Source organism: Callithrix jacchus, chromosome 9, assembly GCF_049354715.1.
Source record: "Callithrix jacchus isolate 240 chromosome 9, calJac240_pri, whole genome shotgun sequence".
Lineage (NCBI taxonomy): Eukaryota > Metazoa > Chordata > Mammalia > Primates > Cebidae > Callithrix > Callithrix jacchus.
In genome coordinates this window covers 107,674,119-107,693,680 of record NC_133510.1, presented here as the reverse complement: position 1 = coordinate 107,693,680, position 19,562 = coordinate 107,674,119, and the positions used below count along the sequence as shown (strand labels likewise).

Sequence of the window (19,562 nt, the reverse complement as noted above, 5' to 3'; positions counted from 1 at the left end):
GGGAGTGCAGAATGAAGGGAAATCAAGATGCTAAACTTTACTACAGTGGCAATGCAAATAAAGAGAAAAACAAATCACAGGAGCACTTAAGAATAGACTTAGGAGGTGGTAAAAAACATAAATGTATCAACTTAGGTTTAAGCCAAAAAGATAAAATTCTCTGGGTGAAAAACCAGGCCAGGCATAGTGGCTCATGCCTGTAACCTCAGCACTTTGGGAGGCCAAAGTGGGCGGATCGTTTGAGCTCAGGAATTCAAGACCAGAGTGGGCAACAAGGTAAAATGCCATCTCTACCAAAATTAAAGAAATTAGCCAGGTGTGGTGGCACATGCCTGTAGTCCCAGCTACTCTGGAGGATTGCTTGAGCCAGGGAGGTCGAAGCGAAGCTGCAGTGAGCCATAATTGTGGCAGCCTAGGCAATAGAGCAAGACTCTGTCTCCAAAAAAAAAAAGTAGGAAGAGGAACCTTTAAGAGAATTAAGAACAAAATCTAATAATCTGTTGCTTTAAGAAGAATGAAAAATGAAAGTCACTTGTAAACTAAAAGAGTGGATTAAGCTATGTGAGAAACACAACAGATAATAGCGTATAATTCTACAAAATGTAATGAGGTCCTATAATATAAATATCATAATTCTACTTGCTACATCATCAAGATTGATGAACAAATAGTTTATATGCAGGAAAATTCAGACATTTAATTATCTGTTGAGAAAATGCACAATTTTCCTAGCACTATGAGAAAAAAATAACAAATTGAACCATCTTCTAGGCACCATTACTCACGGGTTCAACTAATAAAAATAAATTAAAGTGATAAAGTCCAATGCTAGCAATCAGGAGAAATATGTATTCATACTCCTAGAGACACTGTAAATGAGTCTTATCTTTCTGGAGACAATCAGGAAATACTGCAATGAGAACTATAAAATTGTTCATATCTGTAGTTCTGGTGACTCTAAATCTTAAGGAAATATCCTATAAAGGGAAAAAAGCATTTTTAATAATAATGTTCACATTAGTACTAGGTATAATTTTTAAAATAGAAATAATTAGAAGTGTTGTTAAACATAATATTTAAAACTAGAGGAATAACACTAAATTCTTACTGTTAATGGGGTAACTAACCATAGATGTTGGCTTAACTATAGGTATTAAAACAGGCATTTTTCTCTATCCACCTATGGCAGCATAAGACTGTCAAGAATTAACTTCCCTCAATAAAATACTAGAAAAATGGACAAAATATAGAGAACAACAATTTTCAGACACTGAACAACAGGCAGAAATGAACTGTGATTCCTTAGGAAAGGGAACAAAGGAGGTAAGGTCTACATTGTCAAGCACTGTCGAGACTTTCTGTCTGAGGTAATTCCCAGACTGTGGTTCACAAAAGGAAATTCCATACAGTCTGAGTTGAGGAGTTAGACTGAAATTCTGAAATGCCTAGGTGGCTAGAATTAGGTGCAGAACAGGGTACGCAAGTGAAGAGAGCTACTCTGAGATAGAGCATTGGAAATTTAGACAGAGGTCCTTTCGTGTCTTTGAATAGAGTAAAATCCCACAAGGCCAGATGGGAACTGCCAAGGAAAGGACAATTGCTGAGGTGCTATATGAAAAATAATTCCCGGAGTTTACATAATGCCAGGAATTATTTGAATTGCTTCTAGCAGGCATAAAATACCTCATTAAATATTCATGGAATTAAGTGGAACCCTCAGAAAGACCACACCTTACAAGTGGGGTTAAGTTAACTCTAGAATAAAGGCTACTCCAGACCTGTTTTAACTGAGTTTCAAAACAAACCTGAAGAGGATCAGTCTAATCCACAAGAATGTAATTGCCTGCCAGAAAATACCCAACATCCCTTAAATGAGTGTAGTAAAACTCAGACTCAAAAATATAAAATTAAATATCCACCATCAAATTAAAAGTTTCTAGACATAAAAAAGGCAAGAAAATGGAACAATAATCAGGAGAAAAACAATTTAATATAAGCAAACCCCAAAATGATAGTGATGATGGATTAGCAGATAATAAAATTAAAAGATTACCCCCACACACTTCCACATTCTCAAGGATATAAAAGATATATGATCATTATAAGGAAAGAAATGTAATGCTTTTAAAGATCCAAATAGAACTTACAGAAAATACAACATTTGAAATGAAAGGTTCCCTGGGATGGGATTAACAGCAGCATTAAGAATCAGTAAACCTGAAGACAGAGCAGTTAGAAACTATTCAAAATGAAGCACACCAGAAAAACCAAAACTTAAAAAAAATGAGCAAAGCATTCATGATAAATGGAGCAACTTCAAGTGGCCTAACGTACAAGTGGAGTCCTAGAAAGAGTGTGGCAGCAGAAAAGAATATTTAGAGATGTAATGGTCAAGTAATGGTACACATTTTCAAATCTGATCAAGAGTTTTTAGTCAAAGATGAGACAATTTACTGGTGGGAGACCTATAATACATGAATGATAAGGAAATTTTTCAGGTTGAAAGAAAATGAAACCAGATGTGTGGAATTATGTAAAAGAACAAGTGCCAGAAATGGTAAATGTGTGGGTAAATATTAAATTGTCTTTCCCACTTTTTGCATATTTAAAGGATAATGGACAAATAAAGCAAAAATAATAATACATCTTATAGTTTGTAACATGTAGAACAAAATATATGACAATAAGAGCAAAAAAAAGGGGTAAAGAAGTAATCTGTTGTGGGGTTAAGCTAAAGTGTATATAGCATAATTTTTAAATATAGACTGTGATAAATTTAAATATGCATACTATAAATCCTAAGGCAACCACTAAACACAAACCAACAAATAAATAGCTAATTAGCCAAAAGTAGATGGAAAACTAGAATCATAAAAATACCCAATCTAAGCAAAGGAAAAGAAAAAGAGGAGAAAAAAGAAGAAAGATAAAAAATAGAAAACAACACAATAGTAAGTTTAAAGCTAACTGTATCAATAATTATATTAAATGTAAATGGTTTAAACACTCCAACTAAAAGGAGGAGGTTGTTGGATTAGATTTTTTTAAATAAAGACCTGGTCAAGCATGGCGGCTCACACCTGTAATCTAAGCACTTTGGGAGGCTGGGGTAGGAGGATTGCTTAAAGCCAGGAGTTTAAGACCAGCCTGGGCAACATAGCAAGACCCCACCTCTACAAAAAGTAAAAAATTAGTTGGGCAAAGGGTGTGCCCCTGTAGTCTGGCTACTTGGGAGGCTGAGGCAGGATGATCTCTTGAGCCCAGGAGTTAGATGCTGCAGTTAGCTATGATCATGCATTCCAGCCTGGGTGATGGAGTGAGACCCTGTCTCTAAAACAAAATTTTTTAAATTAAATTTTCTTTGCTTTTACAAGATCCAAATATACGTTGTTAATAAAGAAAGCGACTTTAAATGTAAACATACAGGTTAAACGTAAGACAGAACACTTCATAACAGGGAATATTGCTGGGAAAAAAGAGGGGCATTTCATAGTAATAAAGGAGTTAATTCATCAAGAGAACATAACTTTAAATGTGTATGCAATGAATTTTTAAAGTTTTAAAATTAAGCAAAAATTGAGAGGAGAAATAGGTTGATCCAATTATAATAGGAGATTTTAACACTCCTTTCTCAATAATTGACAAATAAATGTTCAGAAAATGATAAAAGATACGGAAGACTTGAACAACATTATCAATGAACTTGACCCAGAATAGGAGAATGTATACAGTTTTAAAGTGCACAGGGAACGCATATCAAGATAGATGATATTCTGGGCCTTAAAACAGGTCTCTATCAAATTAAAAGCACAGAAATCATACAAAGTATGTTCTCTGACCACAGTGGAATTTAAGTCGAAATAAAATGAAGACATCAAAAATTTCCAGCATACTTCTTAATAATAAATGAATCAAAGAAATAACTATAAAGAAAACTAGAAAATACTTCAAACTGAATAAAAATGAAAACACAATTTACCAAAATTTATGGTGTGCAACGAAAATAGTACTTAGAAGGAATATTGTAGCCTTAAGTGCTTATATTAGTAGAGAAAAAAGGAATCAAATTAATAATCTAAAGTTCTGGCATAAACTAGAAAAAGAAGGACAAATAATTCACAAGGCAAATAGAAGAAAGTACATAAGAAAAATGGGAGCACAAATCAATGAAACTGAAAACAACCAACCAGAGAATATCAACAAAACCAAAAGATTGTTCTTAGAAAGAATGAATAAAACTGATAAATTTCCAGCCAGACAATGGAAGAAAGAGAGAAGGCATCAGCTACCAATATCAGGAATAAAAAAAGGATAATTATGTCTCCAACAGGCATTACATATTAATAGAGAAAATTAAAAACAATATTATGCCAATAAACTCAGCAACTTAGATGAAACAGACATCTCTCTTAAAAGATATTTTACAAAGCTCATGCAAGAAAAATTAGATTACATAAGTAGCTTACTTAAAATTAATATTATTATTTATCTATTAAATATTTATCTATCAACTAAAATTAATTTGTAATTAAAAACTTTCCCACTGTGAAAATTCTAGGAGCAGATAGCTTTGCAAGTGAGTTCTACCAGATATCTGAGGAAAAAACAATACAATTTCTACACAAATTCCCCCAGGAAACAGAAGAGGAAGAACTATTTCCCAAATCATATTATGAGGCTGGCATTACCCTATCATCAAAACCAGACAAAGGCATCACAAGAAAACTATAGAGTGATATTTTCCAGGAACATAGGTGAACATTTTTAAATAAAATATTAGCAAACTGACCACTTAAATCCAATAAAGGGCATCTACAAAAAACCTACAGCTAGAATCACACTTCATAGTGAAAAACTGAAACTTTCCTCTTAACCACTTTTATTAAACCTGGTATTGGAAGTCACAGCCAGTGCAATAATGAAAAAAATAAAAGCATACTTTGGGGATTATAATACCTGACTTCAAGGCCTCCTATAAAGCTATAATAATTAAGACAGTGTGATATTGGCATAGGAACAGGCAGATAGATCAATAGAACAACAGAGAGAGTCCAGAAAGAATCTCACATATATGTCATCACTTGATTTTTGACAAAGGCACCAATGTAAATATAGTACAGTTTTTTCAACTAATGGTAATGGAACTTGGATATTTATAAGGTCTGAACTATGACCCTTACTTCATATATACAATACTAACTAAATGGTCATAAATGTACATGTAGAAGCTAAAACTGTGACACTTCTAAAAGAGAACATTGGATAAAATCCTGGAGACTTTAGGATGGGTAAAGAGTTCTTACACAGGACACAAAAACCCACCCATAGAAGAAAAATTGGTAAACTGGACTGCCTCAAAATTTACAATGTTCGCTCTTTGAAAGACATTGTTAAGAAAATGAAAAGGGCAAGACACAGACTGAGAGAAAATATTTGTAAAACACATTTCTCATAAAGGACTTGGGATTTGAATAAACATTTCTCCAAAGCAGATATAGGAATGTGTATATAGAATAATCTAAAGTGATACATACACAAAAATATGTAATTCATGTATACACAATAGAAAGAATCAGAAATGAATCACAAAATGATTTTGAGTTCAATACTCAGCATTATATATTTAAATAAAGTTTTTTTTAACATAAATATTTTAAGAAAAGCTTAAATACATTTACATGAATAATGAATAATTCTTAATTTTGGTGCCAAGATACCAAATTTCCAACATTCACCTTGTGGCAACACCCCAACATGTAAGCTCAAAAGGGCAGAAGACAGATGTGGGTATACCACATGAATATAACTTCAGAGTTTGCAACACCTCAAAGAGGGAGGTACATTGACTCTCATCTGGCTAATAATTTATTAGGTTTATTTCTGGAAGAAGAATAAAGCCTATTCTTTCCTGAGAAATGGGAGCCACCCTTGGTTCTGAAGCAATGACAGGCATTGTTCTCCAAAGCAGGCCAATGTCCTTTAAAGGAGGAATTGGCATTTGGATCCTGCTGCCGCTGATAGAGACTCGTGTCTCTGGTGAATAAGAACAGTACAACAGAAGATCATTCGCGGTTCTACTGTAGTTCGCCTCATCTCAATCACAGATCTAACAAGAGAATTTGCCTGCTTTCAATCTTTTATAATATTGCTGGGATTCTCTGTGTCTACCAGTGAGGCTGAAATTGACGGATGCTTCCAGCACAGGGCGCCTGGCTTTGGGCTGAATGCTGTCAGAACACGTGGAGGCTTGTTTGGAAAAATACAGCTCAGGTGTAGGAGCTGGCGTTCTGCTACCGCAGACCCATACAAAAAAGCAGATTATTTTATGCTCCTTCTGCCCCTTACCCGTGTTTCTGTCTGAAAATCCACATGGATGGTAAAAAAAAAAGGCGTGGACTGTTAACTGAGTAGTGTCTAGCTCATTAATAATCCTCTTGAAGCTAGTGTCATGCCAAAGGAGCATGGGGTCTGAACGAATCTTAGCTCTATCACGTACTAGTTTCGCAGTGACTTAACCTCTCTCAGCCTCGGTTGACCCATTTGTAAAATTATAGTAGTACAAATTCACGATTCTTATCTGAAACCCTTGGATGAGTTGCATTTTAGAATTAAGATTTTTCCCCTCAAAAATACTGTGCAAATATCACATATTTCTTAATACTCCAGTAGAATATGGGGCTGAACTCTCATAATAAAACACATGAATATTTCTGTAGGAAAATGCGTGAATATTCACAGTAAGTGGGATAAATAAAGATTATAATTGTCTCATGTTAGCTAAGGTCAGGTTTCTCTGCCAACTGAGCTTGCTGCAAATCTATGAAAAAACATTTCGTTTTCAGAGTTTTGTGGATTTCAGAACTGCAGATAAAGGGATGTGAAACCATTATATCTAGGGCCACTGCTAAGTCATAGCACTTCTGTGCAAATTAGACAATTCACTTTCTGGGTGGGCACAGCCCTTGAGCCCATAACTTGGCAAGTAAGGTAAGAAAAAGGCATCCAGTCCTTAAGGGTAAATGACCAATGTCAACCCCATCTTGGGCCTACCTTTGCGATGCAGTGGACACAGTGGACCTGAGCAGACACATCTCAGGGTTGCTGGAAGAATAAACAGTAATGAAAGATGGCCCCATCTCCCAAAGCCACAGCTTCTCCTCAGGCTATCTCTTGTGCTCTAGACCACCGCTTCCCAAATGTAAATAAGAATATGAATCACCTGGGGAGAGTTCTAAAATGCAGGAAGGCTGGTGTGGGGCCTGAAACACTGGGTTTCTAGCAAGCTCCCAAATAATTTCCATGTTGCTGGTCTACGAACCACACACTTTGAGTAGTAAGGCTCTAGAACCACTCCAATTTCCCCTGGATGTTTTACCTGAACCTTAATTCAGCATGTCTCATAGTTAGGTTACAGCCTTCCCCAAAATCTGTTTCTGCCCCTAATTAACTGACCACCAATAACGGCCCCACTATCCAGCTACGGTTGCCCAAGCTTGATTCGTGACAATCCTCCTTCCCTCTTTTCCCTCTTCCTCACCTACATTTCCATTCAGGTACTAAAAGCCACAGATTTTATCCCGAATTAATATTTCTTCAATGTAGGGCTTTCCAACCTCGGCGTTATTAACATTGTGAACCCCATTCTGTGGTGGGGATCGACCCACTGAAAGGCAGAATCACTCCTAGTTGAGAATCACGATTTCTCTCTCTAGCTACTGATTTGTATCACTTCTTTCCCAAGGGGAATTTGGTGTCCTGTCCTCATGCATGTGTCAACCACCCAACAACTACCTGTTAATGTTTCTATGTCGTCCACTTGATCATGACTCTTAAGAATTCCCATATTCTTGGCATCTTGTACAGGAGCTGACATAAGCAGATGCTTAATATACGTTTGCATGGATGAAAGAATGAGTGCAACTCTTGATGGCTGCAGGAGAGGCTCAGAGGTCACCTAACTTAGCATTTCTCAAACTGTTTTCCTTAGAACCCTACGGCCCATGAAGGTTTATACGACTTTATGGGGAAAAAGAGGCAGAGCTGGGCCTTGAACCATTCAACCACAGCATCTCTGCCTCATCTGTTTTACAAATGAATGTTCAGAATGCAAAAATTTTTAAGAGGCTCATTTAAAAAAAAAAATTAAAGACCACAGATATAACTCAATTCTTCTGTTCTGCAGCTGAGGAAATGGAGGTCCCCTCCCTGCAAAGGACGTAATTACCTCGACGTTGCGAACAGCTCCTTGGCGGATGAACTGCAGGTAGGCAAGGGTTCTTTCCAATCGTGGCACAATCTAGACATTATTGTTGTCCCCATTTTAAAGAGGAAGTGACGAAGGGAGTTTGGGAGCAGTTCTCAGCCAGCAATGCATTTGGAACCAGCAGGCTGCCTCCACTCACATCTGCTGGCTGTTTTCTCCACCTGTGGGTTCTTACAATTTGGGAAAGAGGCAGGTGCTAGGTGAAGATTGTGAAATAGGGAAAAGGTGGTGGTTTTCCTCATCTAGCCTTGCTAGATTCTTGCTTTTTCGTGTTACACCAGACATATTCATCACCCCAGACTCAAGATGTCTGATAAACGATCTATAGTGAATGTAGCTAGCCCCGTGTTTAGCGTCTTTTGAGTCACCCCAGAACCCGGCGGCTAGAGCCACTTGCCACAATGTGGGGTCCAGGTGTGGGACATTCAGAACTGTGCTTCAGAAGGGATTTCCCCAGAGTTCTGTTCACCAAGCCCTGAGGCTTCCCTCCTATCACTTCATGCCGCAGATGTATTCTTGACCAATGGTTCCTGGTCTTTTGGGATATCATGACTTTTCCAGAAAATGTTTAAAATGTCATTGGGGGCTGAACCTAAGTTACCAACACATCATATCCTAGTATCAATTAATGTTTATTATCATGAAAGAAAAGGTATTCTAATACCAAAAATGTAGGAAAGTCATAACTTGAGAAAAGGGAGCTCTTCCCAAGAAAGATTCTGCCTCAGCCTGTTTTTGTCCACTTGGTGGGGGATCAATAATCACCTTACCCTGACCTGGCCCTGGCAATGTTCTGGGCCACAGGCTCCTCGGGTTCTGCAGCGTCTGCAGTGTCGGACAGAGGGCACCTGGGGCATCATCAGAAACACCTTCCAATTAGCTGGCAAGAAGGCAGGTCAGTCTCACTCCAAGGGGAGCGAACAGGCTAGAGACGACCTCGTCCAGCTTTGCTTCCCACTGACATTTACGATGTCCCAAATGAGACAGAGACAGGCTATGGCAAAGTCACATCCATTCACTGATGAAAGGGATGTATGTTTTCTATTAATCTAAGATGACTAAGCTCTGTGGTCTGGGCATTTCCCAACCAGATCGGACCACAGCAAGGACAGTGATGACACCAGCAATGTATTCTTGGCCACATATTCTTAGCCAATGGTTCCTAGTCTTTGTGGATATTGTGTCCATGGGTGGGCACCAGGGTGCCAGTGGGGAAAGCCAGCTGGTGATTAGAAACTGTATCTAGCATGGTTGAAAACAGGATCTATTTTCTTACCCAATATTTTCATGTTAAAAATGGCTTAGGTGTTATGTTTAGAGAAATTAGCTGGGCATGGTGGCACATGCCTGTGGTCCTGGCTGAGCCAGGAGATCGCTTGAACCCAGGTCAAGCCTACAGTGAGTTATAATCATGCCACTGCACTCCTGCACATCCTGGGTGACAGAGTGGCTCTTAAGAGAAAAATAAATTAGAATACAATGAAATACAGAAACAACATTGAGTATAATTTCTTCTTTGGAAAAATGTACAGAAATCATTTTTACCAATAAAGCTAAAAGATGTTCATCCATAGAGCCAAAAGAAGCTATGTGGGGAATCAGAAAAGGATTGGATTTGGAATTGAAAAACCGGGACTTGAAGTGCAGGCTTGCAACTTCCTAGCAGTGGCATCATGGATGGTCATTTAGAGAGGTGTGTCGTTCAGCACCAAAAACATGGGGTTCTGAAGGCACATCAAGCTGGGCTTGAATACTGGCTCTGCCACCAAAGCCATTTACCCTCTGCCAATCTTCACGGCCTTACTTTTCACATGAGTGGTGGAATTGTGTTATCACAGTGGACCTTCTAATGCATTACTCTACGAAGAGTTTATACAAAAAATGGAATGAAGAAAAGCTTCCATTCATCCAACAAACAGAAAGAATTCAGATCTATGGTGGTTTTTACCAGGGCTGAGTCTGCCAACGGAGCCTGCATCTCCATCCTTTGATACACATGAGCAGGGCCCCCCACATGCTGAGGTCCACAGCCCACCCCACCCCTACAGTCTTTTGTTAATGAGCCATGAACAAACCATACACAGAAAGCAGCTTCTTTTTTTCTTCAATTTAATTGAAGTTACTTAGAAAAATAATCAGGCTTGAATGGCTTTTCCTGGAGGAAGGTTCATGAACATTTTTCACGCTTTTGTTGGCAATGTGGAATTCAGCTTTCTTAAACAGTACAGCAAGATACAGGGAGAGTTTTCTACAACAGGCCCTCTACTGCATACAAATATGTAAAAAAAGAAAATCACACTCCACGAAGATGTGAAATTACATGTCCATATGTCATACTGAGCATGCTCATAAGAAAGTAGTATGGGCAGCTCCTTCTGGACCTAACAAAGTGAAGCAGACTGAAATTTGCGTGTTTTCAGCCAAGGGTCAAGCAGATTCTGGAAGGCCTTGTTGCCTGTAGGGTTCTAACTGGTTGTGCTGGAAAAAGGTTGGAGGAAACGCGGGTGGTGGGAACTTGGAGGAGTGATGCGCTCAGTCCTGCTGACATAGAGGTGGGCGAGGAAGGAAGGGATTTGGTCACTAGGATTGCACAGAATGGGGCAGCTGAGATTGTGTGTGTGTGTGTGTGTGTGTGTGTGTGTGTGTGTGTGTGTCTAGGAAAGCAAGCGGAGTGCCTCTGCTGCTTCTGCCAACACTATCTCAGGACTGGTCCAGAACCCACATAATGGGGCAGCTGAGATTTTGTGTGTGTGTGTGTGTGTGTGTGTGTGTGTGTGTGTGTCTAGGGGAGGACTGACTAGGAAAGCAAGCAGAATGCCTCTGCTTCTTCTGCCAACACTATCTCAGCACTGGTCCAGACCTTACCAGCTAAGCATTCATGGGACCTGCACACTTTGCTGTGGAGCTTTCTAGTAGCATGGATTAGACCCTTGCGCTTCCATGCCTTCGCCACCAGGAGAACTAGTACAACTGCAGTTTCCACTGCCCACTGCTCTCCTGTGGCATCCATGTCCTGAACAAGCAGGTGGGTGCAGCTCACCTGGTGCACAGTGGGTAGGAGGAACGTCCCCTCTGAGACACCACAGGTCAGCAGATCACCTTCTTCCCAGACCAGCTGGGGAGGGCAGGGAGGGGGATCTGGAGGAGCTGCGGGAATCATCTAGAGCTTTCCAACCAAAGGGATAAAGCAAGCAGGAATGTCCTCGCAAATACTGCCCTGCCTGTACCTGGTCTTTAAGACACAGCAGCACCTTTGAGAAGTGGCTGGGAGGTGGCATGCCTGCCTGTACTTTTCTCCAGCTAAGCATGCAGAGAGAGCAGTTTCAAATAGTCCTCTGTAAAAAACACAAACTTTCATTTTTCAGGCACACTTCACCAGATTTCTTTAACCAAGGACACAGAATACTTTCTACATGTTGCAAAAACAGTTGAATCCATTTTGTTTTTAAGTTTCAATGCCATTAGAAAAGAAAATGTGAACACAAAGCAAAACATGGGGAGAGAGAGTCCCTAGTTCCAGAAACCTATTGATGTCATGTCCCCTGAAGGACAATCTTTCTCATTGAAGAGAGAGAAGCCAGATGAAAGAAGGCCATCTGCACATGACAGTGAACAGACTTGCACAACTGATCAAAGACGGACACAGAAATGCAAAACTATGTGAATTTCCATTTAAAACCCCAAAAAGCACACAGTGAATGATTCCAAACTACGAAACTGAAGAAGCACTCATCTCATCTCATCTCATCTCAAAGAGATCATCTGTTCCCACTGAGAATCCTTTTGAGCTTGAGGAGTAGGGAGCCACCCTGGGCCCTATACCCACTTGTCCTCCTTTCTCTTCCTTCTGTCCACACCACCCAAGACTTCCTCCACTCCCTCTGGGAGGGATGGAATCGTGGTCCATGGCAGTATCCAGGATTAGAACCATTGCACTTAAGTAAAAGCTTAATTCATTTAATAAAGTACCTCTGTTGCTATAAACCAGATGGAGAAAAGACTGTGGTGCTATTTTGTATTTTTTTTTTAATGGAAGGGTGTTGGGGTGGCAGTTTTCATCCTTGAAGACCTCAGATATGCTAAATCAACCTAACCAAAGTATATTTGGTGGAACCTGAGCTCTGTGGGGTGATCTGCAAAAGAGAGTGTCTTGGTCATGTAAGTTCAGGAAACGCTACAGACTTAAGGATTGTTCCTGGGTATTCACCATGCACAGCACACATTCAAGGCTCTGAAAAGTCCTGCAGAAAGGAAACTGACTTAACTTTGTTTCTTAAGGATATTTGATCACAAAACCCTAGTCTGTATCACACCAACCCGATGCGTCCTGGAACCTGTGTTCTGTATGTATTAGAAGATGTTGGCTAACTTGTTTCATTATCAGAAGTCCCATTTATGAGGACAGTGTTCCCTGCCTGGAAATAAGGTCCAGATTCTCAATTCCAGGGACAGCCAAGGTCTGTCACTCTACCTGGAAAACCCATTGCATAAATCTCTATCCATCAAGGGTAGAGTTGCTGTGCCCTTCATAAAGGGGAGAGAACTCGGAAGAAGGTACACAATGTTTTATAAATAGCTTCAGCTACCTTTTCCGGCACAGATCTCACCCATGTTAAATAAAATAATTTCCCCGGTGAGATGCTGCAGCTGCTGCCCACTGAGCTTGCTGTGAGCTTTACAATACAATCTTAATAGTTTCTGTGAATAAATTATTCATTTCTTGTTTGTTTAGAATATCCTCACCCCTTCACTATATACTGCATCAAAAACAAAACGAAAGGCAAAACGTACCCACACCCCATCCCACCCTCCCATATTATTAAAACTATTATTAATATATACAGTATCTGCTACCAACTCATTCACTAGCTGTAAGAGGGATGTGGCTCAAACTTCAACCAAGAAGCATCAGCAATGGCTGGAAATGAAAAGCGTGCTTAGATGTTAATTAGCAAGGAACAGGAAATAAAAAGTGTCCAGCCTTCCAGAGGAAATGGGGCATGGATTAAGAGCATGGAAGGCTGTCCTTTTTGCTCATGCATGGCAGTTACCGAGGCATTGGTGATCTTTCAGCCTCTGGAGGACGTGAGAGGGTATTCATGTGCATATGTGTACAAATAGTCCACCTCTGACCTTCATGAGGGGTAAAAACCATTGCAAATCCCCAAGTGTATGAGTCTCCCCTTGGCATTTCACACTTGTATGTGGCATGCAGTAGAAGACAACACTTCTACACGGGGATGTGGTGCTGGGCTGGATGGAGATGACAATGGGAGGCAGTTGAGGAGTGTTCCCCTTTCCTCGCCCAAGGCAGACATTGCTAATCGACCACAGCACCCTTCCACACTGTGCCTGGAAAAACCATTCTGGGGTTTAAAGGCAGACATTACCCATCAATTGGAGCAGGCACATGATAGGAAACATTTTTTAGCATCTTTTCTGTTGGGCAATGAGATTGGGATCACTCACAAAGATAAGTGGCCTGCTCCGAATGTGAGGTTTTCAAATTTGGGCCATAGAAAAATGCAAATTTGTAGGGGTCATGGACCTTCTGGTGTTGCTCATGAATAGTCCAAACCTCATGTCGAGTCCATGAATATCAGGAGTTTGCTAATTGTCAAGCTGAATGCTCTATGTCACGTAAAGCTTTTTGAGGGCCAAGACTCTTGGGTTTGTTCAACACTCTCTTTTCAGGGCCTAGTATATAGTAGGCGCTCAATAAATACTTGTTGAATATAAAGCAACAGCAACTTCACCTTCACTACGACTGGCACTGCCAGTTTAAAATTCCTGTTAAAAAAGCCTATTCTATCAGATTACTAATTCTGGTGAAAAATTGCTACAATCAACTCTCTCCTTGGGTTTAAAAAAAAAATCACATTTCTTTAGTGCAAGGGACTTTCAGGTCTATTGAAACTGGTTTGGTATAAGTCCCTTGCAAAGATGCCTCTAAGTGCAATAGCAACCTACTTCTTTCTAGCAGAACATCAAGCACGGTGGCATTTGTACACATGACAATGGCTGTTATCACATGATTCCACGAGAGGATAGTAAGGAGAACATTCATGCCTCCAAATGAGCTGTAGCAAGCAAAGCAGGAAACAGATTTCTTCTGGAAAGACATTAGAATTTTGCTGCCATGAAAAGAAATAATGAGACCATGTTTAAATAACTATAAATAATATTAATTAGAATTTATGGAATGCACAATTCATGGAATTCACCAGAACACAAGGAAACCTTTGAGACAGTGTTGCAGTATTCACGTCTACAGACAAGGACGACCCATCCTATTTCCCCTGCCAAGACAGCTGTCCTTCCCTACGAAGGATTTTAAATAATTCTCACTATGCTGCTCGCAGCATCATCCCCAAAGAAATATTAATTTACAAAATAACCCAATATCCATATAATTCTTTTGACAAATAAAAATCTTAAATTAAAAAGCATGATTCTCTTCCTCTCCCCACCCCCTTTATTCCAATTTCAGGTAGCTTGGCACTGAGTAATTGAACATTAAAAAATCTAGTTTGTAGACTTCGTACAGCTGTGTTTGGTGCTCTGAGCTGATGTTCTGGAAGAATTCTGTGGTCATTTCATCAGTAGTTCTCGTAGACTTTGCATAGGTGGGGAACTTCAGGTAGCTGCCCACTCCTGCCAGCTGCAGGACGTAATTAGAATCCTCTTCCAGTGTCTCGTACTTGCCCACGAGGTCATAGTGGATGTGGCAGGGGTGGCAGAGTGAGTAGACGGTTTGCCAGTGTTCGTTGAAGGGCTCCTCCCGCTGGGTGTGTGGGTCGATGAGATAGGCCACGAACTCCTCGAACTTGACATCGTCCCCTTTGCGCAGGGCCTCCTGGGTGGCGTTCTTCCGCTGGCGTTTGATGATCTTGGTGCCATACCGCTTGTGGAAGGAGATGTTGTACTTCTGGGTGAACTTGTTGCGGTAAGCGGACACCAGCCTCTCGAAGGGCTCCCGGACAAACAGGAACTTCATGTAGCTTTTCAAGCGGTGGTTGATTTCTGGGATGCTGTACTGGTTCAGGGTCTTCAGGTTGGCGGAGACGTGCGCCTCGTTGGCTGGGATCTCCATCGGGTCGCTGTACTTCCCCCGCCCGGTCAGGACCATCATGAGCCGCTTCCAGTTGGTGCAGGCCACCTTGGGCACGTAGCAGTAGATAAGTTCGTGGTCCTCATCCACCACCAAGTGCTTCAGGTCGTTGGGGGTCAGTACCCTCCGCTTTCGGCTTGTGGCGCTGTTGGCTCGGCATGTGTCTGTCACCTGGTCCCGCCGCATCTGGTGCAGGACAGCGGTGTTTGAGAGTTCCAGCTGCAGAGGGGACACAAGAGGAATAAGAACTCAGAACTTGCCTGGAACATTTCCACTTGGCTACATGTAGATCATAAATCCCCCCATTCCAACATGTATCTGGGTGCAGTGGCTCATGCCTGTAATCTTAGCCCTCTGGGAAGCTGAGGCAGGAGGATAGCTTGAGGCCAGAAGTTCGAGAGCAGCCTGGACAACACAGTGAGACCCCATCTCTAAAAAAAATTTAAAAATTAGGTAGGCATGGTGGTGTACATCTGATGTCCCAGCTACTTGGGAGGCTGAAGCAGGAGAATTGCTTCAGCCCCAGAGCTCAAGGTTACATTGAGGTATGACTGTACCATCGTATTCCAGCCTGGGTGATGGAGTGAGATCCAGTCTCTAAACACACACACACAAAACACACAGATCTAGACCTCATGATGTATAAAGTGCTCTGCTCAGCACTGCTAAGAGACATAACCTAAATCACTCACAGTCTAGGAGGCGCCAGGGCAGAGAGCTGGCAGCTTCAATAGAGGGGAAAGGGAAGTGCTTGGGAACATGTATGTGTTCCTCTGAATTCTAAGAGCAAAAGTTTCTCCCCAAAGGCTATTCACTCCCAGTACAAACCAGTGCTCACTGTCCACCTAGATCAGGAAACAAGAGGGCACTCTGACCTGCTCTGCCACCGTCTGCATCTCCAGCACTCAGAGACTCAAAGACCTTCACAGATTGGTGGCACGTATTGCCGACTTCCTGCCTTACTTCCACCACTAGTCATGAAAGTTCATTGTGGCCCTTCTTTAATATGTAAATGGAATAATATTAATTGTGATTAAAGTCATAGAGAAACTGGGGGCGCAGGGCTATGGAATGGTTACTCTGGGGCTACAGATGAGGTGGTGTCCTGATTGCCTCCTAGCCTCAGGAACCAAGCCCCCATTCATACACTGGTCTTTTGGGGTTCTTCATAGCCCAGTGCCAACATACTTTTCCAGCCTGATTCCTACTCCTCACCCCTTCATAACTGGAGGGGGCTCCTGAGAAACCAGCAATTCACTCTTTGCTTTTTGCCACAAGCATTCCCTGGGCTGGGGTCATCTGGGATTCTTCCTTCTCCATTCCATCTCTGCTGGTACAAACTTGACAATTCTTTTTTTTTTTTTTTGAGACAGAGTCTCATTCTGTCTCCCAGGCTGGAATGCAGTGGTGAACTCTTGGCTCACTGCAACCTCCACCTCCCAGGTTCAAGCAATTCTCCTGCCTCTGCCTCCTGAGTAGCTGGGATTACAGGCACGTGCCACTATGCCTGGATAATTATTGTAGTTTTAGTAGAGACAGGGTTTCACTATGTTGGCCAGCCTGGTCTTGAACTCCTGACCTCAGTTGATCGGCCAGCCTCAGTCTCCCAAAGTGCTGGGATTGCAGGTGTGAGCTACTGTGCCTGGCCCCAAGCTTGACAATTCTTCATGGCCCCACACACTCCCCTGCTACACGAGTAGAAGAATCATTCTCTGCACTGAACACCCATAATGCTGAGTGTGCTTCAGAGCACACCCTCCAGTCTATGCCATTCTTGGCTCTCTCAACACCTGTGGCCACTTGCTTCACATGGACTCAGAGCCCCAGAGACACTTCCTTCTCCAGGCCAGACTGTGAGTGGCTTTGAGTCCAGAGAATGCAGCTGCATCAGTGAAATCCCCCAATTTTGACCTGGACAGCCAAGTCAATAGAGCCCAGGACTTGAGTGGAACCCAAGAATCTGCCCCTGCTCTTCCAACTTTGAACCTCAGTCTGCATGATTTATACTAAAAGGTGCACAGGGCCATTGGGATGGGCCAAAATTAGGGCCACTAGTCAGTTTTCTGGGGACTTGAGGGACATCGTGGTAGCCACCAGGGAGAAGCCATTGCACCCTGTGTTAAGCTGCATGTCCATCTCCTCTTATGGTCACAAGGATGAAGGATAGTGATGGTCACCATGACAACAGCAGACAGTGTGACTAAGGAGCTACTCTGTATGAGGCACCTTCACAGGTGATTTAAATACATTATGTTTAAACTTTCCAGCAATATGCGGAACTACAAGCCATCACCACTAAAAATTTTTATACTCAAGAGAGGAAGCAAACAAAGACAGAGAGTACCAACGCTTGGCAAGGTCTATGTGTGAAGAGTATGGTGATTCTTTCACTGCTTTAGCCTCACAAACAACTGGTGGAAATCTGGAAAGAGTTGCTAGTATCCCCCGATGTCCATTCCGTTTTGCAATCTAACATCAACACTCTTCCCATCAAGAAGTAGAGACTCTATTTCTCCAGCGCTTTGAAAGAGGCTCCCTGTGACTTGCTCTGACGAGTAGGATGTGGTGGAAGCAGTGATGACCACGTTCTGGAGTCTATTATGAATATAGCTCCTGTGGTTCCTACCCTTCACGCTATCGGAATGCTGCCCTGAGACAGTCATGCTATGGAAAGACCTGTCCAGCCTCCTGGAGGATGAAGACTGGGGCACTGCAGACCAGCACCATCCACTGACCACAGTGGTGTGAATGATCCCAGGTGAGACCAGCAGACCTGCCCAATTACCTACCCACAGAGCTGTGGCACATGACATATCACTGCTGTCTTAAGTCACTAAGTTTTGGGGTGATTTGTTGCCCAGCAACAAATAAGTGAAACAGGAGAGCTGAAACACAGGAGAGCTGAGGGTCCCAGCTAGGATATGATGCTGAGACCCTCAGCCAGATTCCAGAGAAGCAAGGGCACTATACATATTTTAAGTTTCCACTTGGTAAAACCAGGTTGTCCTGGAGTTTCCCCAATTGGAAATAACTGGCAAATTACTGACCTCCAGTTATTCACAGACTCAACAAATTCAATCCCACTAAAAAGGGCAGAGGAACAATCTTTTTTTTTCTTTTTTTTTGGGAAGGCGTCTTGCTGTGTTGCCCAGGCTGGAGCACAAGGGTGCAATCTCCACTCACAGCAACCTCCACCTCCTGAGTTCAAGCAATTCTCTGCCTCAGCCTCTCAAGTAGCTGGGATGACAGGCACCTGCCACCAAGCCCGGTTAATTTTTGTATTTTTAGTAGAGACGGGATCTTAGCCAGGCTGGTCTTGAGCTCCTGATCTATGATCCACCTACCTCGGCTTCCCAAAGTGCTGGGATTACAGGCGTGAGCCACCGCACCCAGCTAATTTTTGCATTTTTAGTAGAGACAGGGTTTCACCATCTTAGCCAGGCTGGCCCTGAAATCCTGACCTTGTGATCCACCTGCCTCGGCCTCTCAAAGTGCTGAGAGCCACTGTACCCAGCAGAGCAATAATCTTGTATGTGCAAAGAGGACTGGGCTACTGAGCCAGTTTCCACGTTATCATGAGCCAAATACAGGCCTGGACCTTTCTTGGCCTTCGTTTCCTTGCCTGTGCAATGGAGACCCTCACTCCCACACCTTGTTAGGCTGGTGTGAGGGCTATGAGGTGTGTACTCCATGGCCTGAATACAGCAGATAAACAATCATTATCATTTCTTCCTTTCCTTCCTCTCTAGGCTGCCCCTGCCTTGCCTGTAGAAGGGGGTAGCTAGATTAGCTGATTGCCAGGGTCTTGGCCACATTTAATGTTGGGTAGAGTCCCATTTCTTCCAGGGTAGCCAACTGGTGGCCATGCATTCTTTTCTGAGTCCCACAGAGAATCTTCCAGAATGTTCTTCCTAAGTGCCTGGACTTGTATTGTTTTCTCTTGCTGAGATTTTGCCACAAAGGCTCAGTGCCCAGTGGCCATGGGTACTCCATCAATCCATATCTCTAGTGATGCTATTTTTTAGTTCTCCAAGTATAAGTGACACTATGAATATGCCAAGAATTATCAAAAGCAAGCTGCAGAGTATCCTAATTTTCCCTCCGGCACAATATATGTCAGGACGATAATGACACTTAACACTGACTGGGTGAGTGCTCATTGTGAGCCAGGTAATGCCCTTCATGCTT

General features: G+C 42.0%; 1 protein-coding gene across 2 annotated transcripts in view; it reads right to left on the bottom strand.

Moving 5' to 3' along the window:
- Nucleotides 1–12,274: 12,274 nt before the first annotated feature.
- CHST11 (carbohydrate sulfotransferase 11) overlaps nt 12,275–19,562 on the bottom strand; it is a 302,655-nt gene continuing 295,367 nt past the window's right edge. For both annotated transcript variants that reach the window (XM_002752930.6, XM_009004520.4), the window contains exon 3: nt 12,275–15,593. In XM_002752930.6, the coding sequence (XP_002752976.1) occupies nt 14,739–15,593 (855 nt within the window). In that variant the 3' untranslated portion in view covers nt 12,275–14,738. The remainder of the gene's footprint in view (nt 15,594–19,562) is intronic.